Genomic DNA, 26,902 nt, shown 5'->3' on the forward strand with positions numbered 1-26,902 from the left:
TTTTCAGGTATAATGGCAGAGGTGAGTGGCTGTGACAGACTGTGTAGATTGCAAAGCCTCATGTATTTACTCTCTGTCCCTTCACAGAAGAGAACTTGATGATCCTGCTCTAGGAAACTTCTTCTATTAACCATGACCATCTGCTCTCACCATTTCCTCTGCTTGTCAAACTTTTTCATGTCTCTGAGCCTTTGCACATACCATGCCCTCTGCCTGGAAAAACATTCTTCCCTTTCCTGCTTAGAAAACTCATGCAAGGAATGTCTGGGTGACTCAGTTGGTTAATCGCCTGCCTTTGGCTCAAGTCATGGTCCCAGGGTCCTAGAATTGAGTCCCACATTGTGCTCCTTGCTCAGCGGGAGACCTGCTTCTCCTTCTGCCTGCTGCTCCCCCTGCTTGAGCGCTCTCTCTCTCTCTCTCTGTCTCTCTGGCAAGTTAGTACATAAAATCTTTTTTAAAAAATTAAAAAAGAAAAAGAAAGAAAGAAAATAAAACGCATGCAAGCTATCGATGCCCTGCATGGTTTTCACCTCCTTTGTAAAAGTTCTGAATTTCCCTAACTGCATTTTTTTTTCTTTTCTGGGTTCCCATAGCACTTTGTACAGATGTATAAAGTACTTATCATTGTTATTTGTATCATAATTCCTAGCTTTTTCTTTATATCCTACTAGAGTATAAGCTATAGGGGCTAAGAGTGTATATCTTTATTCAGTGTATCCCCCAGGTGCTTAGCACCAAGTAAATACCAAGAAGTGGCTGATTAATGTCAGAAGGTTGCATGTTATTAGCCAGTGCACAGGAAAAGTATGATGTTAAAACAGAGACACATAGAGCAGTTGGAGGAATTATAGAATTTTTAAAAATATTTTATTTATATATTTGAGAGAACGAGCATGAATGGGGGCAGGAGGGCAAAGGGAGAGGAAGAAGCAGGCTTGCTGCTGACCAGGGAGCCCAGCTCCGGGCTCAATCCCAGGATCCTGAGATCATGACCTGAGCTGAAGGCACTTAACTAACTGAGCCATGCAGGCTTCCCTAGAGTTTTTAACTGTAAAGTATTTAAGAATTGTCTTGCCCTTACAGATGGGGGGGAAAAAGGTGGGGGTGTGGGGAGACTTGCCCAAGCCGACTCAGTGGCACCCCCTCACAGAGAACCTGGGTAGGGGCTCAGCTAGACATAGTGTATTAATTGGAGAGTGAACTGCTTAGTAAAATTATTAATACTTAATTCCATGGTCAAGGAAGCAGAGAATTTGTCGGTGGGCAGGAAGCAGATCAGAGAATTTTATAGCTCCATCTTTCATTTGCAGACAAATAAGTTGATTTTTTTACCTCCCTTAGTTTTTATTTTTGGTAAATCAGGATGGTTCTCATTCCTTGATATTGTTTCTACCTTTATCTCTAAGTGTCGAACTCAGTTTTTAAACTTGTTTTGAATCCATCATGGGCTTTGCAATAGCGGTTTTGATGACCCGGCTTGCCACGACCAACTTAATAGTTTTCTTCTCTTCTATGAAAGTTCGAATTCAAAATGGAAAGCAGCTTTTTTCAAGAGTTTCCCATATTTATCTGAGGGTTGGTGATTTCATGTTGCTAGAGCCCGTTACCTGCTGGATGCTTCATACCCTCCAACTGCCTAATGGGGAGAATTTGATCTGGCGAAGAGCCCAGTCGTCCATCTTCCTGGGGCTGGTAACCACTTATGGGGTGATAAGGATGAACTTTAATCGACTTCCTAGACACCCCTTCATTAAGAGAAAGAAGAGGAAAAGACAAAAGGAAAGAGTGAGTACTGACAAGCAATTTCGGAGATTGATAGTCAGTTTGGACCCAATTTTAAATACCAGTAAAATCCTATTTGTCATGTCAAACATCTATTTGAATGAGAACTCACAAACTAAAATCTCTTTTCTAATATTTATAAAGTTATGTTTTAAGAGTTGTGACACTCATTTTTTTTCCTTAGTACTTACCGGAAGAGGTCACATGACATTGTCTGCTTTCAAGTTAATGGTCTTTTAATATCTTTTGGGCATGTTTTATAATGAAAGAAAACCATTTTTGCTGGATTTCCATTGTTAAAGCTTTGGCAATAATACTTATGCATGGTAATAATGTCAGTAGAGAGGTCTTGTTTGCTTACAAACAGATTTCAATTGTTGAGAGACCAAATTATGTCCTGTTGCTATAAACATGGGCAGTATTTGGTCTCTGTTCATCAAGCTACTTTGTAATTAGGATTGCATCCAAATAACAAGTGCCTCTTCTCCCATGGAGGTCATTTCAACTTGCAGTTTTCACTGACGGAACAAGGTTTCATAAGAGGACATATCTATGCACAAGGATGAGCTTAAATCAAAAGTATGCATGTATATATACATTCAGACTTAACCAGTGCATCTCTGATTGTGTCTGGCTTATTAGTTTTTAGTGTCAGTGAGCAAGAATGTTTTTAAAATACGGATAGACATTTTATAAAATTCAGTTCAAAGCCAATATTTAAACTTCTAGATAGTAAATGAATTCTCTCAGCAGCTTTTGTCAAGGAAAACTTACTATAGTTTGCAAAACTGTTTAAGGTTTTTCTGTGTATCTGGAGTTCTATCCACCAGTTTTTTCTGGAGAATGCCCCAGGGTACGCTGGGTATTTCTCTGTAGCCCTAAAAGAAAGAAGAATATATGCTCTAATACTTTACAGCTGTCAAACTAAAAAGCCACCAGGGCCAACTCCCAAGATTGAAAGCAAGACTTGAACAACCATCCTAATGGTAAACAGTGAACAGAGAACATGTAAGGCAGGAACTGAAAATAATTTAGAGGGTTTTTATTTTGGCAGCTGGGGTTTTGACGCCAAATCCCTGATTTTGTCCTAGGAAAGCTGGTGGTGACATTTGCAGTGGCTCTATTTAAGGAGAGGAAGTTTGATGACTGATAAGAACCAAGGCTCAGAGTCAGGGATTGGATGACTGGCGACAGCCATTTCCACAGCTGTCCTTAGGGACCACTTGGGAGACCTTTTGTTGCTTCTTCTGCCCTGTTTTAGGAAAGCAGATTTCTAATCAGGCTGTCCTACAGGAGACCCTCAAAACATTTTCTTCACAATGCAGTTAGGCTCTATATAAATGAGTCTTGCTTTGAAGTGTGACCAGTCGTTATTTTTTGAGGTATTATTCTCCCACTTCTGTAAAGAAGGAAAGTGGTGAAGGGGTTTTAGAATAGCATGGATTTAGGACTTCATCCATAAGCCTTCCTATTCTCAGGGCTACCCTACGAGGGTACCGATTCCCTCCTCCATCTCCCTGACCCCAAATATCAGCTCACTGGATGCATGTGACAAGGCACATGGAAATCTGACTTTCTGAGAGTCTTTAAACCAAAAGAGACCACTTACCGTGAGTCCATGAGAAGCAGCGAGTGAGTGCTCTGAGAATATCCCCCACAAATCCTTCCTTGTTATGCTTTATCCTGCAAGGAAATGATCTTGTCTCATATTTCCTATCCTTTTACTCGGGACCAGATACATAATTTGTCCAGCACGAAATGAAAACATGAGGCCTTTGTTAAAAATTATTAAGAATTCTGATCCAATAGCAGCAAGCATTAAACTAAGCACAGCGCCCTTCTGAACGTGGGGCTTGGCGTGGCTGCCTGGGGCGCCCATCCCTGAAGCCAGCCTGGATTTTATCTTTTCTTATCTTTCTTATTTAAGACCTTACCTGAACTTCAACAATAGGCCCTATGACATCCGACTGGTACTACATTTCAGCCATGTGTCCCTTGGTGTTTTCTGATCTCTCTCAATCTCTTGATGCATATTTTGTGTCCCTTTCCTCCTATTCCTTCTCCTCTTTTTTCTCCCCACTTATTAATTTTTAAAGTACACTTTGCTTCTTAGAGCAGTTTTAGCTTCACAGCCAAACCGAAGGGGAAGTTCAGAGCTCTCTCAAATCCTGCCCTCGCCCACGCACAGCCTCTCCATTATCAGCATCCCCCAGCAGGGGGGTAACATCTGTTACCACGTATGGATCCTCACTGCACCCAATCAGCACCCAGAGTCCCTAGTTTATATCAGAGTTCACTCTTGTGGTCGTATATCCCATGAATCTGGACAAACGTAGTCATCATTATGGTATCATACAGAATATTTCCACTGCCCTAAACATCCTCTGTGCTCCTTCGTAAAAGACATTTCTTTAGAAGTCAGCTTCGATTTCTTGATTTTATGTCCCATTTCCTCATCTCACTGCCATGACATCTGTGTATCTCAAAATTCCAGGCCAGTATGAAGCTAAAAGGCTCATGTTGGAAAAGTGAGACTGATTGCAAGAAACAAAGGGCCAAATTTATTGACAGTTGTTGTGCGTGGTGGGAGCAGAGCAGATGGGGCGCATCAATGGAGGATGCACGTGCACGGTGCGGGGGGGATCGGCGGCAAGGGGTGCCTGACGTCATCCTTTACCCTATAAGCAGACTGTAGTACAGAGGCTCAGGTAAAAAATAGCAAAAACTCTGCAGTTGGTCTGTCCTTTTTCCCACTGGCATAGAAAATTCTGGTAACAATAAATGTAAGAAGCTTTATCCAATCTACTTGGAGAAAGCTAAGTTGTGTAACTTTGCTGTCATTTGTAGCAGGTTCCCCCAACATGGAAGGTGAATAGGAATTCCTCCCAGGCAATTATCAGAGCCTGAGAGAGGAGAGGGAAAGCTTTCTTTAAAAATGTTTGAACTTATTCAGATCAGCAGGGCCCTCCTTCTTTCCTCTTTGCTTCTTCCTTCACTCGTTTTTTATGAAATGACCACCAAGACCAATTTACATGGTAAAAAGAAATCACAGCGGCTGAGAAAGAATATATGCAATTGTCCTCCCTTTGTTTGCCCTGTGAATGGTGGGGGATGGAAAGGAAGGTAGAGAGTGGGAGTCAGGGCTGGTTGGGAGGCTGAGGGATGTTACTGGGTATAATCTGGCAAAGTCACCTGGTCCTCTGGGACCTCTTCCTCAAGGTCTAGCAGGGACATCTACATCATCCCATGAAGCACTTTCTTTTTATGGATTAATGGATTTTGTTTTGAAATCAAGTTATTTATTTGGCTGCATAATCCTGGAAAAGATGATGTCAGACCTTATTTAGTTACTTTTGTTAAATGTGTTCGTGGCCTACCTTCAGCCGCAGCTGGGATGGACAGCTCCTACGCACATCAGTGCTCCCCCTAAACTATTCCCAGCCTCCATACCCCAGGACTTCTTTATCAACCACAAAAGCTTGCACAACATAAGCTTAGGATAGTTGGGAAGTTTGCGGGAGTTAGTGAATTGGAGGTACCCCTCAAATAATGGGGGTGAGAGTCTGGAGATAAATCTCCAGACTCCCGTGCTTTGGAGACCGAACTCAGATGCACTCTCCAAGGGCCCCCAGTAAGAAAAAACCAGCTCAATAACGCAGTCATTACTGTCTATCCCTCCCTCCTTGGCTCATTTTTCCTGTCCTTCACTCTTGCTTCCTGGTTCACCTCCCAAAGAAGCTGCATCCAAGTCCCAGTTTCAAGCTCTTCTTGCAGGGTAATGCAAATTAAGTGTCAGGCTAGCATGCATTTCTGCCAGCCTTCTGTGTGTCTTGGTTTAACTGTGGCATTCTTTCATGTACAGGTCTTCAGACTTTGAGCTGATAACTAAAAGTGAAAATCAGAAAATTAAAAATATTTTTATGTTGAAAAATTTCCCAGATGTTGATACCATCTCATTATATATATTCACCTATGCAGTAAACTTGAACAGGGTCCCACTCTTTGTCAGGCACCAGGATACAGGCTGGGGCTAGAAAGAGAAGTAAGGAGTGCTTCCTGCCTGATGGGAGTATAGGGTCTACCAGAGAGAGATGACGCTAGAAACCTGCACAGAGTATAATGAGAGCACTATGGCGGAGGTCAGTTATGCGTCTGTGGTTAGGGGTTGTGAAGGGTGAGTGGTGAGAGCCAGTGGTGCAGAGCGGGGAAGGGCAGGGGAAGCCTAGTAAAGACATACTTGCCTGGAGGTGCGAGCAGGTCAGTCCTGGGGGACCACGGCAGGGGTTGGGACACAGTTTGAGGTTCACTTAGAACCAAGAGATGAAATCGACCACTTGATATCCTGTGTGAAAGACAGTGGAAGTTGACATGGGGCTCAGGAACATTCCAGAAACATCATGAAACAATAGCACTTTGCAAAGCAACTCCGCGGATGACTGCCCTAACCATGGGAGTGGAGCACAAGGCTTCTCACTCAGGATTCTAAGCTCTTTTTTTTTTTTTTAACCCTTTTTAATGTTATGACAACTGTATTTCTGTTTTTCTAAAATGAGTTTCTTGATTGAGTTAGGACCTCAAGGGCATAGGGTATTAGCCGCTGTCCTGTTCAATAGGATGCATTTGTTCAGGGCAGATCTTAACTTTCTTTGTCTTCCTCAGAAGAGAGGGCTCGAGGATTGCCTGAAAGGCTTGAAGAAATGTGAAGCAAAAGCACCTTTACTGAAACTTGGGTCCTTTCCGACACCGTTGCCAAATCCCATCAGCATGCTTTTCACTTCCAAATGCACCCCCAGTTTCAGCCCCGCTCATTGGAACATTGACATTTATAGTGCTATGGTCTTAAGTTTTAGGTCCAAGCTGGCAAGAGATTCTGCCCCAGTCCTTGGTAAAGCTGCTATTTGAAAGTCCCTGCTTTACTTCATTGTTCCAAAGGTCTCTTTTACACTCTCGAGTTTAAAGACATGAAGAATCAGAGAAAACATCTCTGTGCGCCGGAAGGACATGTCGTGAGCAGGACCTGTCACAGTTGTCAGTTCTCCGTAATTTCCAGGGTGATCCCTAGCTTCATCCATAACCCACTGTGCCATGCACCTTTTTTTCCCACTTCTTCCTTTGCTTCACGGAACCTTCTCATTACCTGTTTGAAGTGGAGTCATCTGTGGAAAATGTTAAGAGTCTGAAGGGTACCTATACAGATCTGTATCAAGGCCTTTTTGAGTTCATTTACAACTTCCTCGTGGATGCTTTCATGTAAAAACAGTCGCTTTACAGTAGTACATGTCTGCCCAGGGATTCCAGATTCTTTGCATTTTGCAATTTTGCTTTCTTAAAACGACTTCCAAATTTTAAATCCCTTTTACTACAAGGCTTACAGTAGATAATCAGAGATAAGCTTTGTAAAAATTCCAATTCTGGTTCTTACACTTTTCCTTCTTTCTCTTTTTATTCCAGGAGAAAGGGTTTAGTGGGAGTAGAAAAATTATTTTGTAAAAAATGGGAAAAAAAAACCCTGAAGGTTTATTTTGGAAGAACATATAAGTGACTCTGTCCGGAGAAAAAGGGAAAAAAAAAAATGATAGACTCATTTCAATCTGAATAGGGATTTAGTCTGCTATGAGCTATTAGACTGACTGCAAGAATGAAGATTTAATGAGAAGAGAAAACTCATCTGTGACTTTGTGATAAGCAGGTGTTGAAATCTGTCATTGCTTTGAGGGGGCATTTCAGAGAAATCCAAAATAATGGTATCAATGTCTTGCCATCTGTTTTCTTATTCCAGTTTGTACCAACCTTTTAAAAAACACTCATTCTTACAAAGGCATCTGCACACACTATTTTGGCCTTTGAAGTGGGCAATGAACATTGCATAACAATTATCATAAAATTGGACTTGAACTGTCTTGAACTTTCTGCGTGTTCATTGGCTGATTGATGCTTTGTACATTGAGTTGTCTTCAAAGAATACCAAACAGAAGAACTGTGTTTTGAATTTTCTCTAGAGAGCTCCCTATAGCTTCTGGTATGTGAGGGAAGGTGGGAGAGAGGGGTGATTCGGTGTTACTTTCTGGGTCTGTTTTAAACGCTCTGTGGTAACATCCCTTCAGCCCAGTGGCTTTCATGTTTTCTGGTTTTTGTTTTTAATCTTTTGGAGACAACAGCTGGATTCTGCTTTTAGTACTTACTCTCGATTCCTGTCCTGTTGTGAGCCATGCTGGTGGGGTTTGTTTGGTGGGTTGGGGGAGTGGGGCTTGGCACGTGGCATGATGCTACTTTTCCATAGTATTTAATTAAAAGTTTGGTTTTTTGGAACTTGTTATTGGCAGACTGCTAGAAAATGGAGCCAGTGGATATTTGCAAGGAGTCTGAGATGCCATTTTACCCTTGTAACCTCCCCATCCAAGGGTCGAGTGCTTTCTACCAACTGCTTTTGGTAAAAGTCCACAGTACATGCTTCACTTGAGATAAACCACATGTGTTGATTTGTAACTTACATGAACAGGCCAAAAGAAGACGTATTTCCTGAAGTTTTGTTCACAGTTTTTTGTGATTTTAGTTATTACTAAAACGGTTTAATTTTAAGTACAGCAGATCTACTTCTAACTTGGTTCTCTGAGACTGCCAATTTTGGATTTTATGCTGACATAATTTGTCCCTAAAATATATATGCTTGGGTCACCAAGGGCATTCAGAGATGATTATCTCACTTTTGTATATGGGAAGGAAGTAGTTGGGGAGAGGAGGAATATAAATAACACTTCCCCCCCAAAAGGAAAAAAGTCAATAAGAATTTGCCCCAGTCATTCAGAATGATCGTCTTGTCCAGATTATGAATTTATAGGATAAGCTATATATTTATGACAATTTAAAAAAATTAATCCACTTTTGATCAGAGTTCTCACCTTTCCCATTGCCATGATATCCTTTTCTATCACAGATTTATTTTGGAAAATTATAGTGAAAATGGAGCCTTTTCTGGGAAATAAGCCAGCAATAAGAAAGAGATGCCATTAAGACATTTTCTGAGAAATCAAATTTTAAACTTTATTTTTTAATCCTCCATTTTATGCCAGATTATTGTGAACTGCTGAACTTCATACAGAACTTAACATACAATAAGAAAACAATCTACAGAAACTATCAGGATTTATTAACCTTCTTTTGAGGTCTTTGATTCATAATGTCCTTGTCAAAATAGGACCGAATGAAATTACCCAGCGAATGAACCGTTTTAGGATTTGTGAGAAAAGTTATCTTAATCAGTTTTAGTGGTTTATTTTTTTTGATATAACATATTTTCAGAGTAGATCATTATGGCACACTGAATTATAATCTACAAATTAGAATATAATTGTGCAATTTGTGTTTAATTCTCTTGCTCACATTTTATATTAGGCTTATTTCTTTGCAGACTTACAGTATTGTGAGTTTTTCATAAACAGCTATTTAAAGCCATTCACATAATCAAAATAATATTTATAGATATTCAGAAAATGATTAATCTCAGGATTGTGGCAAAGCAGAAAACCTTACTATGTAGGTTTGCCACCTCCCCCAACAACAACAACAACAACAAAAATTCGAGTTCTGGTCAAGTTCCCTGAATGAGTGTAGTGAAAATTAGTTTCTTTTGGAAAGATCATACAATTGAAAGACTAATTTATATTAGGAGGGCACACTGGGCTTGGCAGAGGGCATTGTGAGAAAGCAGAGTGTAATTTTCCTCCAAACAAAGACAAGCTTGTTGGAGAGCATGCTTTATTGCCTGGAAATTCTATATATATGCAAAGTTGCTCATCAATTCACTGTTGGGTTTTATGTGCTTGGTTTCTCCTTTTGTTTGGAAAAATCAAATGCTGAAGAAAGTAGGCGTAGCTCTGCATGCTATAGGCACAGAGAAACCCACACAGGCCAATTCTCCCGGTGTGTGGTGTTCCTGTGTGGGGAGCTGCCTGTGGGAGGGACGGCCAGACTCGGCTTCCTGCAGGTAAAATCAGGGTGTGTGCTTCAGCAGAGCCCACCCAGAATTTCCAGAAAATGACTTACCGGCATCTTTTTCTGATCCCTCCCTCTGGCAGCCAGGTGGATAGATTTGGCGGGTTTAGGTTCACACCCTGAGGTCCACAGAGTGTTCTCTCTTTTTTAAGCCGCTTTATGGAGGCATCATTCACATACCACACAATTTGCCCACTTGAAGTGTACAATTCATTAGCTTTTAGTCGGTTGTGTCACCATCACCACAATCAATTGTAGAACATTTTTATCACCCCGAAAAGATAAACCACACCCCGGTTAGTGGTCCCTTGAGAACCAAATTGGGATAAATGAATTCAGTGAAACAAAGGTGAACATTCATTTCAATGGGAGGCTTTCAAATGAGAGTTATCTTTAGAATTGCCTTCTTCATTCGCTCTTCTAGCCTCCTGGTGTAGCAGCTACATCCAATACTTATAAATAGCTCGTGGACTGAACTGTACAGCGTGCAAAGTGCTGTCTGTCAAACTGCAGGTAAGAGGCCTGCCTGGTAGCATGATAGGTTGGGGGCGAGAGATTCCCCAACCTTCCCCTGCTTAGGCCACTGGCCTCAGGGAGAGAAGCTGTGTTATTTAGTAACATTGTAGGGCCAGGCCCATGGGCTGAAAACCTGGGCATCTGAGCGACCTGAAAACAGTCTGTAGAGTCTAGTCTGGGGAAGTAGATTCAAGCTGAGAAGAGGGATGTGGGTACCAGGAAGATTCCCTTACAGGAATTGTGGGTATGGTGGTCAAACATCAAGATGGAAGATGCAGGAGACAAAGATCTGAATGGTAGAGATCATGGTCAACATCCAGATGGGGATGAGGTCCCAGGTCTGAGGAAGGAGGAGCTAGAGTGGACACAAGAGAGCCAGGAAGAAGTGCCATGTGGCTGCCAAATCCTGTCCCCTGTGAATGAACCCCACGGGCCAACACTGCATGCACCTTACACTTGGTATCCCCTAGACCACCACCTCTTTGCTCTGTTGATGTAGCGCTAGTTCTTCCTTTCTTCTCTCCACCATCCCCTTCCCTTCATCAGGGCTGCCTCACTCTGTGGGCCCATTTGGACAGGCTCTGGTCAACATAATCTCTTAAACTCAAGTCCTTCCCTTTAGCCAGCTCCTTACACCCATAGATGAGACCAAGAGGCACTTGGCCAGGCATTTCAGCTCACTGGGATGCAGAGAGGCTGGAGCAGCCCACTTCCCCCTGAAGGAGAGAGCAGAGGATGAACCAGAATGTCATACTTGGAAGGATTGGGGGGTGGGTGGAGGTGGGGTCCAAATTTCAAGTCCCTTACCTGGCCGCCTTCCTCCTGGGCTGTCCACCTGTCTGTCCTAAAAGGTGTCATTTTCCGCTTGACACTTTCACTGAAGGAAGGAAAAATCCCTTTTGTCTGGATTAGCTGTGTACTGTGCAGGAAAGTGGCTGGCAATATTTCCTTTCCCAGTGAGGCTGCTAAGGAATTTTTAGTAAGACACTCCTCTGTTCTCTAAAGTTTTCTCTTCTCAAGATTGTTCTCTCTGAGGCAATATGGTATGATTTTTCCCTAAAGTTTAAATATACATCACTGTATTCAATAGATGTTACTTATAAGGTACAGATATATTGATTTGGGGGGAATGTAATGTTATTTTTTAAATGTCAGGAATTTCATTAAAATCTATAACAAAAATCAAGAATATCTGTACATTACAAATATTGGAAAGCACACATTCATGCTTTGTGCTTTGGGTCTCCAGAAGCATTGCACGCTTGTATCATCTTGTTTAGATGTTTGTGTTGACTGGTAGAAACATGTTTCTCTCCTTCTAATGCTATAGAGATCATTTATAGGAAAGTCAGGTGTAGGCATATTCTGAATGGAGAACTGACATCTGAAGTTGAGGTTCTAGATTGCAGCAGAAATCTGTTTTTGTGTGTGATCAAAGGTTAATCTGTGTGGGACGGTTAGACTCTTTAGCTCTGTTAACATTAGAGATGGGACATCTGGTGTCCTTGGGCGTCATGGAAGCTGAATGCACTCCCTAGAAAATCTAGTTACAAAAGCTGTAAGGGCAGTGGCCAACAACCATCATGACTGCTGAAAGAGCCTAGAAAATTCCAACTTGATAGAGGATGGCATTGAGGCCAAGGGGATCCTCTGACCTGGTGAGTAGGGCCTGGGGAAAAGGCTTGCTAACAGTGAAAGAACAAAAAAATTGAACTAGGTGAGTGCATCGCCCCTTTGGGTCGTCTGTAAGGTGTGGGCGGTATTTCAGGCTAGAACTAGCAGTGTAAGGGACAAGAAATAGCCTTTATGGAAGAGAGGCAGACAAGGGCAAGGCAGGCTGGAGACTGCACCGAGGGCCAGCAGGGGGAGAAAAAAAAAAAAATATATATATATATATATGCCTCAAGGAGTAAAGGCAGGAGGAAGTCCGGGTATGGGGGTCATGTGAGGCAGGACTCAGAGAAAGCTGTGGCTTTTCAGCCCTGAGGTGTCATCTTTCCACCCTCTGCATCCCCTGCGCACATGCCAGATACGTGGACACCTGGCACCCAGGGGCAGCTCTGGACCTTTCCAGCCAATGGGGACAGAGCATCCCCTCTAATGAGGACTTGCTGGAGGGGCAGAGGCAGTGGACCTACAAAATGCAAGCAGAGCCCAGGACTGAGCCGAGCTGGGGAAGGCAGACGGTGACAGAATGAATGCATTAAGAGTAATCTTTTCAAGTTTCAACTCCAAAATTCTTTTCATTTTTTGGTAACTTACAATTTTGTCATAATTTAAAGTATACCCAGGGAAGTTGGAAGAGAAGTACAAAGAACTCTCTTAGACTACTCTGCTTCTGCCCTTTATGTCTTGCCGCACTTGCTTTAGCATGCTCTTGCTTCCTCTCCCTCGCTCTCTATTTTTTTTCTGAATCATTTGTAAGTTAAGACATCGTATTCCTTTACCCCCTAAATACTAAATATTTCAGGGCATGTTTCTTTAGAGCAAGGACATTTTCTTATATAACCACAACACAATTGTCAAAAGCTGTAAATCTGGAATCCTTTTAACACTAATAATATTCAAACACCACCTATAATGTCCCACAATTTCTGTTCTATTCTTCTTAAACTGACAGATTGAAATTTAATTAAATTTCTTTTTTCTTCTGACAGTGTTAAAGGAGAGCACACACACAATATTTTTTCTTCAGCGGTATTACACGGAAAGACTTTGCCAAGGTTACAAATGTACAGTTGGCAGTCAGTGGAGTTACAACATAATGACACCAATTAGATAAAGCCATCAGAGAGATCAAAGAAATTTTCTGAGTGATACGCTTGCATATTTGTTTGCCTTGGAATTAAATTTTTACAGTGCTATCTCCTTTTCATGATTATAACTGAAATCACCACTTGATAAGACCTGTGTATATGATCTTTATCTTCTTGCTTTATGTAAGGGAAGATATTTTGATGATGCAAATTCAATAAATTTTCCAGATTTCCCCCAATTGGGTTAAATTGGGAAATGGCCCCAAAATGAGGTATCTAACCAAAAAGCAATGTGGAAATATGTTCTGATTGCAAAAGCCATCCAAAATATATTATTAGAGGTGAGGGAGCAGGGCAGGAAGATAAAACATCATGTACCAAATGATCTCATTTGTTTAAAGCCAATAGATGGATAGATAGATTATAGATCATAGTGTGTGCCTGGAAACATTCTGGATGTTACAGAAGAAATGAGTATCAGTGGTGATAAACTTGACAGTGGATAGGTCAGTAGTAGGTGAAAGGTAACAAGGGGACGGAATTACTTTTTTCCATTTACACACCTTGTAGTATAATTTTTTATCACGTGCTCTTATTTTATAGGAATAAAAAATTATTTTTATAGATTTGTATAAAGCGGAGGAGGGTGGGATATAAAGAGAGACAGGGAGAGAGAGAGAGAAGAGAACAGTAGTTGGAATAAAACTAAATGGCAAACTTATTAAAAAACTATATGCCCTAGAGGTAACAGCATTTGGCAGAATTATGAAAAAAAATAAGCTGGATATGTAAAATGTATCGTTTTCTACCTTCCGTTATTTACATACAGCTGTCAGTTTTTTCAGCAAGATTCACGCATGGGTCTCTTTAAACTGAATTTTCACTAGTGTGTTTTGATGCTAATTCTGGTGGAGCCAACTGACCGCTCTGTTCCTCTGTACTTCCTTCTAAATTACAAAATTGATTAGTATCATAGATCTTGATGAGTTAAATTTAGGTTTTGTTTTTATCAACATCAACTGACCTTCATGCTCCCACTGCCACTTCCCTGAAAGCAAGAGGCTTATTCATAAAGAACAGACGGACATCACAGAGACACTTGACTGTACATCATACAATTTCAAGTGGCTTCTTTCATCGCATCTTCAAGTCATTAGACTTGCTTTTGTAGATCTTCATCTCTGTGTGTTAGATGTGCTTTTCTCTCAAGCCTTAGTTAGCTTAAATGGAAATGACCCCTTAGCAGAATCGGTGTGAGAAAAAAAAAATCGTGATGTAGAGGGAATGGGAACCAATACTCATCATGTACCCAGGCTGCGAGAAGGTCTACACGGTTGGCTCGTGCAGTCCTTCCGTCAACTGTGTGGGGTATGTGGTAATAGTTCTGGTTTATTATTGAGGAACCTGAACTTTGGAGTGGTTAACAAATTCCCTCAGTTATTCATCCACTCAACAAATATTCACTGAAGTCCTGCTCTGTTGAAGGCTCTGTGCTCAGTTCAGAGCATGCAGGGAGAGAGAGCATAGCTGTGGTCCCTGCCCTCTACGAGCCTGTAGCAGAACCGAGGAGAAAGGCACAGAGCCGGCACAGGCACATGTGGGACGTAACCGCATATTACCTGGCACACCAATGGCAAAGACATGATGCCAGGAGAGGGAGTAACAGGAGACTCACATGAGCTGGGGGCTTGGCGGGTGCCATTCTGAAGAGGCCGTATGTAAACACAGGCGAGCAGATGTTGGCAAGGCCAGTGGTAGGGAGGGCTTTCCAGACTGTAGGAAGATGCAGGAGGCCCCAAGGGGAAAGCTCAATGTGCTGGAGCACCTGAAAGGGGCCAGTATGGTTGGGAAACTGAGGTATGGGAACTGAAGCTGGAGAGGCAGGCAGGAGCCATGTTGGGTGATGCCTGGCAGGCCTCGTTAGCACCAGTGGAGGTTTGCAGAACTGAGAGGAGATACCACACTTGCCTGGATCTTAAAGCTTGTGTCCCCCCAACTCTTTCAGGCTTGCCCCCTCTCATATGCCCTCAGATGCATGGCACTGTACTATTCTCTTCTACAGTGTTTTCCAGAGTGGCTAAAACACTGCCCCCACCACTGACACTTCCTAGTGTTCCCGCTAGGAGACTTGGGGCCTAATCTGTTCGCCTGGGTGAGACCCCTACAAACACACTCTGTAGGGGAAACAGAGTTCAGATTATCTGAAGTGGAGAGATGATAGAAACGAGGAGCCATTCAAAGGATTCAAGGCGTATCATATTGCACGCTGATCGGAAGCTTCCAAAACCGCAGCTCTATTGCCATGATTCCAAGATATGTGCAGTAGGGATATACTGGACTGGATTGACAAGGATGCTCCAAGGTTGTGTATGGTAGCTGGGAGCAGAAATCACAGCAATGATGATAATGAAGGGGGATGAAGAAAGTAAGTGCAAAAATGTGTGTGTGGGTGGAAAAGATGCAGGAGTTGGCAATCAATCAATGTAGATAATCTCCAGGGGTCAAGAATAGTAGAAGTGAGAAGTAGCCTACTCCAGGCTCTTGAGCCCCAACAGTGTGCAAAACAGACAAAAGTCACTGTCCTTGTGTAGTTTCCATTCTAGCGACCAATGTGCATGCATATGGCAAAAGCTGGAATACTGTATGCCCCCAGGGGTCAGAGGGTAGGTAGGATTGAAGTTAAGGAGATAGGATAGGTGAGTTATGTATGGATGCTTCTAGAAAAACTTGCTCAGAAAATAACCAGACAAATGCATAGTGCCTATGCTCCTGTGGTTTCAGGTTTGAGAGATGAAGCCAGAAACTAAGGAAATGTCTCTAAAGTGGGACATTCCAATATCTACTTGGGTGGGAAGGTCTTCCTGCTCCCCTTTCTTAGTCCCTCTGGGCTGCTATTATGAAACCTGCATGGCTTCTAAGCAACAGAAATTTATTTCTCACAGTTCTAGAGGCTGGAAGTTTGAGGTCAAGTTGCCCCTGGCACTTTTGTGTCCTCACTCAGCGGGGGTGAGGGGGGTGGGAAGGGACCTCTGTGGGACCTCTTATAAGACCCCATTTCTGAGGGCTCCACCCTTATGACTTAAGAACTCCCCCCAAAGTACTCACCATCACATTAGGTGTTAGGATTTCAACTTACAGATTTGAGGGGATACATCCAGACCATAGCACCCCTTGAATCACAACTTACCATCTCCCTCCTGCTCTGCTACTACTCTTTGTGCAGTTTATGGTGGAGCCAGAAAGCAAAAGCAAAATGGTGGTGCTTTGCTCTAATGGAACGATAGTCTTGGGCTATTACTTACTGTGAAATGATCCTTTATTTTAGGTTTTTAAGTGATCAGTGCACCCTAATTTTGTATGATCAAGTGCTGAAATAGCACCTTCTTAGAATTTGCATGTTTCCATGATATGTATTACTGGTAGTACTGTTAGTTTCATAAGTGCTGGGCTCGATCATTCTAATTCAGAATAACTATATTAATATCCATCACCCTTAAAGATTGATAAGGTTAAATAAAATGTCAATCAACTTCATACACAGGAGGCAGAAGCTATTTATTTCAAGGTGCATAGTCACATTTACACATTAGATAGACTGTAGTAGGTCCAGGCTTAGTGAAAAGAGAGCTGTAAGGATCACTTGTGCAATACCAGCTCTAGAGCAAATTAATGTATAACTCAGTTAAGTAGCATTGACCTACTGTGTATGTGTCTTAGCATTAGCCTACTGTGTGTGTGCATTCTTAGCATTGACCTACTATATGTGTGTGTGTCTTAGCATTGGCCAACTGTGTGTGTGTGTCTTAGCATTGACCTACTATATGTGTGTGTGTCTTAGCATTGGCCAACTGTGTGTGTGTGTCTAAGCATTGACCTACTGTGCATATGCGTCTTAGCATTGACTTACTGTGTGTGTGTGTGTTTTAGCATTGACCTACTTATGTGTGTGTTCTTAGCTTTGACCAACTGTGTGTGTGTGTCTTAGTACTGACCTACTGTGTGTGTGTATTCTTAGCATTGACCTACTGTGTGTGTGTGGCTTAGCATTGGCCTACTGTGAGTGTGTGTGTCTTAGCATTGACCAACTGTGTGTGTGTCTCAGCATTGACCGACTGTGTGTATGTGTGTGTGTCATAGCATTGACCAGCTGTGTGTGTGTGTGTGTGTATCTTGCTTTCAATTTGAGTTTTCCTAAGAGAAGCTCATGGCTAATATAATTACTTGAATATGAGAGTACATACTCACTTAAATCATAATCATCTCAGGGAACCCCCCAGAAGTCTCCAAACCTTTTAGTCATATTAAAGTCATATTAAGGCATATGTTGAGTGTGCTTCAGCAAGAAATCTGAGCATTTGATATCATTCACTGTAGGTCATTGGAGATTGTTTCACCTCTAGGAATAAAGTACCTTTACTCCTACTTCATATCCCCCTCTCTTACATTACCTCCAGGTCTGCCCCCTTAAGGGCTCAGTGCTTTCCTTGTTTTTCCATCAAAACAATTCACCAGGTAGCAGCCAAAATGATCTTTTAAAAATACGTATCTGTTTTTGTCACTTCTCTAATTATATTGCTCCCTGTTCCATGAGGGTGATGTTCAGAATCTTCACTGTGACCCACAAGGCCATACCTGTCCAGCTCCCCCATACCGCTCAGCCTCATCACCTTCCCATACCGCCAGCACACTTGTCCTTACTCCCCTGCCAGACCAGCCTCATCTCTAACATTAACACCTTTTCCCCCCTCTACCTGGAAGGCTGTTCTCCGTGCACCCTGCCCTGTACCCCCAAGGTTTCCCAGCCTCAGATTCCCTGCCTTGCCCTGACTCTCAAATCTGAATTTGCCCCACACTCCATCACCCACCAATAGGAGAGAGAATTTCAAACAGGTGCTTCTCTAGTGAGACTTTATTTGCTTACCTGCAGGGTCATCTTGCTTGGGCTTTAGCCTAGACCTCTTAAACAACTCAGGGCTGGAAAACTTCCTCCATTAGAGATATTATTGTGATTATCATGCTCCAAACTACTGCTCTTGGCAGGTTAGTCATGAATTAAAAATGGCCAGGAGTTGGCAAGCAGAATTTTACCTCCATTTAGAAATATCTATCTTAGGACCAAAGGATATAATTAAATATCATTGAAGATGTGGCAATGGAAGTTTTTTGAGCCCTATTATGCAGATGCTATAGAAATCGAGAAACAAGGAAACAGAATAACTTGGCATAAGAGGTAAACTCAGGCCAGCCAAGGATCTGCTGTGGGAGAAGTGGTACATATGGCTTTAATGGACATTGGGGAAGGTATGTGCTATGGTGAGTGCTGTGAAGTGTGTAAGCCTGACGATTCACAGACCTGTACTCCTGGGGCTAATAATACATTATATGTTAATAAAAAAAAACATTAAAAAGGTAAACAGAAGAATTTTGCTTGAAGATTTCCATTTACAACTACTTTACTTTTCCCTTTCTTTCCTACTCTTCTTCACATGGTTGAGAATTCTCTGACTCTCTGAGATTTTAGAGCAATGTGGCATGTCCATTTTCACATTACGCATTACACATCATACAGAAGTTACAAAAAAACTCTTGCCAAGAAACAGACAAAAGGGCGCCTAAACTTTAGATCACTATTGTAAGCTCTTCTCCCAAATAATCTTAAAGCTTTCAGAGAAAGTACAGATGACCTGTTTGCCATTACATTTTATGAACTTGGCTTTAATAAGTTGGTAGAACCTATAAGCTGGCAGATATAATGAGTGGGACATTAGGACAAGACATAGCCTCAGACCCCCAGAGCAGCCGTCTTTTGTTCTGCCCCAGTCCTGGCCACTCCCTGCCGTGAGCTCTCATTAGCACGTCCCTATTCTGAGCATATCCCCCACCCACCCCCATTTTCACAGCAATGTCTAGCCATCATTCTTGGGGCTTCCTGTTTTTAATGCTGTTCTAGCACTCCTATCCCAGCCTAAGGATGCTACTTATGCTCGCCTTGAAACCTGATGATCTCCTAGGCAAGAGGGGTGGGGAGCACAGGGGATGTTGCTGGGAAGGGGTGTGCCCAAAGCTCATGGCTCGGCCTGGCTGCTTCTGGCCAGGCAGGAATGTAGTGACAGTCCTGTCCTGCCCTGGCTCCACCGTGGAGGCTCCTGCTAGCAGCCTGGAGAGGTCTTGGCAGCAGGCAGCAGCTTGAAGTACACTCAGAAAAGGCCTCACAGTGTGTCCAGAAGACCTTCACCTCCAGGGTAGGAAACCTTGCTCCACCAGGACCCCATCTTCTCTTGACATACAGGGCCCAGCTAGGGTTCCAGCCACCAGCCTTCCTTTATTCTCTGTTAGTCTTGCTTTGTAAACTGAGACCGGCCTTTCAGAAGGGGACCTATCTCTGGTATGCCTCCTCCCCCAGCAGATGCCACCCAGCTTCTGTATTCTGGTTTCCGGACTGCAGCTAGGTCACTTGGAGCCTTTGTGAAAATCAGCCCTTGCTCTGGGTAGGAGCAGTCCCAGGCTGGGGCTCAAGCCTGTGGTGCTGAGCTGGATTTACCCTCAGCCCCCTTTCCACCAGGTGGCCACTCTGCCAGGCTTCCAGCCAGCCCTCTTCAGTGTGGGAGCCATGAGTCAGCTGAGAGACGTACCAGGTTTTAACCTTTCTGGAGACTGTCATCTTTTGTCTCTTCCTCAATATTAGCATAGCCGATAGCACATCTCCACCTGGATTTAGGGACAGGCATCTAGCCTCACTGACCCAAGCATGCTGTCCATCCCCTCTACTGCATCCCACATCCCTCCTACTGCTTTCCCTCCTCCCTCCATTCTAAGCCACAGACACTGACTTGGCTTTAAAAACTGGTCTGTTATAATCCACAGATTCATTTTAAAAAATATTCTTTGACTATAAAGCAGTTCCGATGGCAAAAGGGTTTACTTATTTTTGTGAAATTACTTTTGGACTTGCTCTCTTATGCCCTTCCTTTATCATTGGACAGTTTCACCTTGTGGATATAAAATAGGCAGTATACTATAAAATTATTTAAGAAAGTCTGTAACTTCAGGGCGCCTGGGTGGCTCGGTCAGTTGGGCATCTATCTGCCTTTGGCTTGGGTCGCAGTCCCGGGGTTCTGGGATCGAGTCCCTCATCGGGCTCCTTGCTTGGCAGGGAGCCTGTTTCTCCCTCTGCCTGATGCTCCCCCTGCTTGTGCTCTCTCTCTCTGTCAAATGAATAAATAAAATCTTAAAAAAAGAAAGAAAGAAAGTCAATTACTTAAATTCCTATTTCTCCACAGCCTCATTTAACAGACAGGCCCATAGATGTCTTGTAGGTCTTTACATTGTGTATATCCACAGCCTCAGGAATTGTCATGCAGAAAAGGTTCTTTCCTATAGCTGAAAGCTGACTGCTTGGGAAACTCATCAGATGTAATGTGATTATCTTGATTAATCCTTGGTTGTTTATTACTATTATCAGAAACTATTTATTAAGTGCCTAATGTGTGCTGGGAGCTTTTATAGATCTCATCTTCCCAATGGTTCTGAAAGATGGAACTCTTTATCTAGAAAACTGAGGTGACCAACTTACTCAAGTTCACACAGGTAGCAAATGATAGGATCAGATTTAAGACCCTGTTCTTGTGAGGTTTGGATGTCTGCATGCTTTTCATAGCATCAGAGGTTCTTGGTTTTTTCCACTAAAGTTCTCCGAATGCAGAGGAAATCAATACATCCTGCCTGGAGTCTAGACCCTTTGTAGCTAGAAGTAGCCAGCAGCAAGCTCAAAATTTCTTTGAAGTCTCATGCTTTAATCTTTAAAATTTATGCAAATTTAGCTTTCTACTCCATAATATGAAAGTAAAAAAGTAATCCTTTAAACTACTTGACATAAAATAAAATTTAAGCTCCAGGGAGACCTTCTGTTAACCCTTCTCGTGTCCCCTTCTGCGCTGCTGGGTGTCACTCCAGGGATCCACACACCTCAGTTGGAGAAGGTCAGCATTGCACTGTGGTATGTCTGAGAAACCTTCCAGGTATAGAGCAACCTGTTGCTTGGTCAATTCTCAATCACAGAAGTCTTTCTAGCAGAGAGTAGAATCCTTATTCCTTTGTAGACAAATCCTAATTTGGTCTTTGTTGATTCTTCATGGAGATCTTTGAGTGACATCTGTCTGGCAAGAGGTTCAGGGATTAGACTTGTGATTTGTATACTATTTTTTAGAAGCAAACGTCATCTTTCAGATGAACTTGCTCTTGGAACTCTAATTTATAAACCAGTTAGAAGGGAAGACACTCTAGTTGCCATAGGGATGGAGGTTCTGTGTGCATGGTGCTCTTGCCTGAGGGTCCACCATGAAGCCCAGAGTTCTGCCCAAGGAGCCGTGGACCTCATTCAGAGCACCCATTTTATGGATGAGGAGATTGAAGTCAGAGAGCTCACAAGACTTGTCTGAGTTGACCCAGCTGACTAGGGACAAAACCAGGAGTAGACCTTAAGAATGAAGCCTACCAAATTCTTCAAGGACCCTTGAAGGCCTTTGTGGTTTTCTTGTCATGTGAACTGATTTCTTAACCACTCTAGAGGTCGTGGAGGGTTAGGGAATGGGAATGGTGAAGAGGCCTCTTGCCTCTTCCACAGTGAGGAGAAGTGTCTGTGGCAGCTAAAGGCCTAGCTCTTTCCCAGGTACATATTGTTGATATTAAAAAGGTTGAATGAGGCCATTTAAACTATTGATGTGTTAGGATGCATTGGGATCCAGGAAAGGGCTTTGCATGGAGAAGTCAACCAGGGCCCCAAGGAGGACATGATCAAGGGACTCAGTCAGATCACTGCACGCCCCCACAGCCAGGTGTGGGAGGCATGTGGGAGTGACACTGCATAGCCACCATGAAAATGTTCTGGGTCGCCTCTGAAAACTGCTGACTCCAGTTAAAGCTGGCCTTGTGCTGACTTTCATATGGGGAGCCTTGGTGAATTCCTTTTGGTTTTATTCTGTTTCTCAGAAAGCTTGGAGTGGCTTTTAAACTTCGATGAAGATATGAACCACTCCACAATCTAGTTTTACTAATCAGTCATCTCTCATTTTTCAATTCATCACTGTAGCACCAATAAACGCTATTACAAAGCAGCCCAGTATCTAATCCCCCAATTCTCCCACTCTAGAGGATTTTATGGCCAAAGGGAATTATTCCCACCTCCATATGTTCAAGAGAGAAGGGCTGTCTGCTCACTCCATTGCCATCATCATTCCGTGTTGCCGGGCCAACCACATTCTGATGATTGACACTGAATGCCACCGTGAGCCAATGCCACCAGTCCTGCCCCAGGCAGGCCACCACAGTGGGTGATGGACAGGGACAGCTAAGTCTCTCTCCCTCAGAGATCCTCAGCCACCTAGATCTCCTCCCCAGAGGCAATCTTTGCTACAACTGTCTTGTGCATGTGTCCAGAGATAGTCTATGCATTTACAAATCTTTATGAATATTCACATACACACATTGATTCTTTTGTCCCCACAGAATGGTAACCTACTCTACATATAGTGTGTTGTTTACCTTTTTTTAAATGTCATGACATAGTGTGGAGATCATTCCATGTCAGCAGGTAGTGCTGCTTCATTCACAGCTGCATAATAGTCCAATATCATCTCTTCATCTGGAAGTAGCCTGGGTGCCATCCACTTGTGGCCATTTGAGTTATCTCCTGTTTGATGTTGCTGTTGTTTTGTTTGCTGTTAGAGACAGATACGCATGTTGGCATGTGTATTCAGGTATTTAGGAACCCTAAGGGAGGTTCTTTGCTCAGTCAAAGGGAACAGACATTAAATGTGATGGGGGATACTTGCAAATTACCTTCCACCGAGGTGGTTCTCATTTTACACTCCCAGAAGCAACGTATGAGATAACCAGCTGTGTGTTAGTAAATTTTTGGAAACTTCGCTGGATTTGACAAGTGAGAAAATGACTTAACCCTATAGTTTTAATAGCCTTTCTGTTATGAATGAGCTTCTGCATCTTTTCATATGATGTATTCTTTTATAGACTGCTTTTTAACTGGCGCTTGGAAGAGGAGATACTGCCCAAAGATCAAGCAGTATGCAAGTTATTTAGGAATCCCAATTATCTGATATCGGTTTTATTTCAGTTAGCTTATTTATCCTAATTAATATAGGGTGCTCTGTATGGTGCTATATAAGAAATCAATTTTCCTGTTTTAGTGAATGTTTTCTTAAAATTGTCCCATCAATTTTAAATTTATAGGTATTAATTTTTTTGGAAAGATTTATTTATTTATTTATTTATTTATTTATTTATTATAGAGAGAAAGGGAGTGTGTGCATGCACATGTGTGCCCATGGTGTGGGGAGGGGCAAAGGACAAAGAGAATTCAAGCAGACTCCCTGCTGAGTGCAGAGCCCAATACAGGGCTCGATCCCATGACCCTGAGATCATGACTAAGCTGAAATCAAGCTTAACCGACTGAGCCACCCAAGCACCCTATTTATAGCTATTAAAATTTCAACACTGTTTTTGTAATCTCCCCTATACCAGAAGTTATTCTGCTGAAACATCAAGTGGAAATTATGGAAATGTTACATTTCTTAGTTGTGATAGTCATATTGTGGTTTTGTTTGGGGGGAAAAAAGAGTCTTTGCCTTTTTGAGATAACTACTGAAATATTTATGGAATAATCCCAGAAAGGGCAGGTGGATAGGAGTGTAGAGGGAAAAACATTTGGTCATGAGTTCATAATTTTTGAGGCTGGACATGAGGTAGGCCTTATTCTGTTTTTATACATGTTTAACCTTCTCCATAAAAATTGTAAAATTCAACAGGTAAGTATCAAGTTCCTATTATGTGCAAACCTTGGTGCTCTCTGCTGCAGAAATAGTTCTTAAGTGCAAAGGGCCTGTCTGCTTGTTCTCAGCAACGAGCCCAGTGCCTAGGACATTGCCTGCACATAGTAGGTGTTCAGTATATACCTGTCCTAAAATCTGGCCCACCTTCTGTTTGCCCAAGGGTTGCTCTGTTTTCTGTTCCCAGAACAGCAGCCCTGATGCAGCGCTCCATGGATGAGCAACGGACCAATTGCTACAGAGCTAAAGAAAGGCAAAGGCCCATTCATTTAAAGGTCAGAGAGGTGCTTCTGTGGAGGTCATGGTGACTGGCATTGGGGTTCCTGAGACAAAGGACACTCACCCCATCCAAAACATTTCCCAGCAAACCAAAATTGCTTCTTTAATTTAACATAGGTTATTTCTTTTAAGAGCCTGGTGTAAGGAGTTGCTAATAGTAAGAACTCAAAAGGCTGTAGGGGGTCAAGAAACCTTCTCAGAACACATCCCAATCCCCATCTGCTTTCACGAGCCTGCTTTGTTCAGAGTCTGGCATGACATCATGCCCAGTAATATGCTTAATCAGTGTTCTCTCGTGAGGAAGAAGAGAGATGTTGTCATAGAAAGAAGAGAGTCACAACTAGGAAGCTATCAAAGGAAATTTCAGGAATTCAGGGTGATAGATTAGTCCTGTGGGTATGTTTGAGTGATTGGTTAACTCAGAGGCGGGGAAAATCATGAATTTTAATGTTTGCATGCAGGTGTTAGTATAGTTGCCTCAGAATGGAAGAAAAAAGGATTAGAAGGGGGGAAAAAAAAGCTAGTCCCATCTTCACTAGAAGAAAACCCTTTTGAGAAACCATCAATGTTACATTACAAACACCATTCAAATCTACCAAATGGGCCAGATGTTTGCTCAAACACTGGATGTCACCAGCTGCCCATTGCTACAGATGAGGCATTTCTGCTGACGCCTGTGTAACCCGCAAGCACATTTCAGAGTGTTGATTCTTTTGATGCCATTTAATACTTATGTGTCATCATAATTAGATACCATAAATATACATGACACCATGCAATAAATAAAATTGCCTGGCTTTCATTCTAAGAGGGGAGGAGGCTGTGTTTATTACCTGAGGAGACAGGATGTCTAATATCCATTTTGCATTCTTCGTAAATGTCACCCCTCTCTCGCTGGAAGCTCTAGATGGCTTTATGCTCCCCAAGCCTCATCCGTTCAACACAGCACAGACTTTGGGGGCCACTAGAGATCGCTGAGGCCCAGGTTTTAAGGCAGGCCTGAACCAAAAATCAGGCGGATACAATTCAGAGGAATCCAAATAGTTCTAAATGAAGTCAAACCATTCTATTTGACAACAGACCAAAAGTTCTTTAGAGGTCACATAACGGGCAGGTGTAAGTGTAAAAGGAACTAGTTAAATGGAAGCGAATCAGCTTCTTTCAAAACAGACATCTTCCAGAGATGCATTTCTTTTTCCTCTGAAAGAAAGCTGATTCAGTACTATTCACCTATTAAGAAGGCAGCACAATTATTTGTATCTGCATCTATAAAAACCAAGTGTCTCTGCCTTCCACAAAAACCCGAGCATGTGTTTGCCAGAGTGAAAAGCAGGGCAAGAGGTAAAGGGAGGGGAAAAAATCCCACGCAATCGGGTTCGTCAGTCACAAGTACCTAAATGAACTGGCTGGCGTTTTACCCCCTCCCTGGGCTGGGGCAGGGGGCCCTTCCAGTCTTATCCACCAAGACCCCCTATAACATAGCGTCTTTATTTCAGAGCACAGACCACATTTGATGGCTTTGCAAATACTAGAGTCAGAGGCTTCCTGACACCCAGTGTTTTGGCTTTTTAGCGTGTAAATAAACGAGTGCTCCAAGTGAGTAAATCTCTGTGTGCTGAGTTTACAATCTTGTCTTTCAGAAATATCGACAGTACATGGCAGGACTTCTGGCTCCTCCTTATGGTGTTATGGAAACGGGCTCTAACAATGACAGTAAGTGAAAAATGTGAACATTTTGTATCTAAAAATTTGTCGTGCAGTATGTGTTTTCGTGTGACAAAAATTATGCCCTACACCAGCTTGACAGAGTAAGTCTCCAGACTCTTCTGTGGATAAACAGACCTGCCAGCCCACACTTGAGTTATTTTTAAAAAATTGTTCACATGGTATTATTTTGTGGTCCTCGCTGATTGAGGGAAGGATGCTCTGATACCAGTTGGAAATTCATACTTCAAATGCTTTCTCAGAATTTCTTTGTTTTATGCTGAAATCTAGTGTTTCTGTACTCTTTTAAAAATGGGATTTATGAAATGTATTTGTCTCAGTCACATCCAGACACCTGAAAGCTCAACCTCTTGCTATTTGGATGCTCTTGGTCAAGGAGAGAAGCAGGACGAGCAGTTATTGATTCTTCACATGTCATGGCCTCCTCTCACTCCAGGCCTTTTATGTGACCAGTCTCTCACTGATCATAAAAGACAGGAAGTTTTCCTCTGTGATACCCCTTTCTCATGGCTACCCACTAGATTAAAAGAAATCCTGTGTCCTGAGTCTATCTGTTCACGTGTGTTGAGAGCATCTTTTTAGCGCTCCTGACTGGCCCTGAGACTTGCTTGTTGCCGAGTCCCTGTTTGGCGCTCTTCGACGTATATGCGTAGCAGGGTACCCAGTGCTGAGGTTTTTGGAGCAGCTAGACACTGCAATGAGCAAACCAGGCAGTGCCTCCACACCAGGACTCTTCTGAGCAAGAGTCCCCCTTCAGATCTTCTCTCTAGTTCCCCTAGTTCCCACTCACTGCCAGACTTGTCACTCTGAAGTGACTCTCCTCTCTACAAGATCATAAGTGAGCTTCCTCACGTTCCCCGCCCTCTAAGTTATAGCTTCTGTGTAGCCTCTGGCCTCTCTCTCTCTGTTTCTCTTCTGTCCTTGGGGTGGGGTGGGGGGCGGGAGGAAGACAGGTCTCCCTTTCCTCTCCTCTCCTCTCCTCTCCTCTCCTCTCCTCTCCTCTCCTCTCCT

At 42.7% G+C, this 26,902-nt stretch overlaps 1 protein-coding gene across 4 annotated transcripts in view; it reads left to right on the plus strand.

The window, feature by feature from the left end:
- The window catches only part of RAPGEF4 (Rap guanine nucleotide exchange factor 4), a 294,249-nt gene that overhangs the window by 147,670 nt on the left and 119,677 nt on the right, over positions 1-26,902 (plus strand). For all 4 annotated transcript variants that reach the window (XM_032880467.1, XM_032880470.1, XM_032880468.1 and 1 more), the window contains one exon: positions 25,807-25,879. In XM_032880467.1, the coding sequence (XP_032736358.1) occupies positions 25,807-25,879 (73 nt within the window). The remainder of the gene's footprint in view (positions 1-25,806; positions 25,880-26,902) is intronic.

Source organism: Lontra canadensis, unplaced genomic scaffold (genome assembly GCF_010015895.1).
Source record: "Lontra canadensis isolate GAN:19392208 unplaced genomic scaffold, GSC_riverotter_1.0 scaffold69, whole genome shotgun sequence".
NCBI lineage: Eukaryota > Metazoa > Chordata > Mammalia > Carnivora > Mustelidae > Lontra > Lontra canadensis.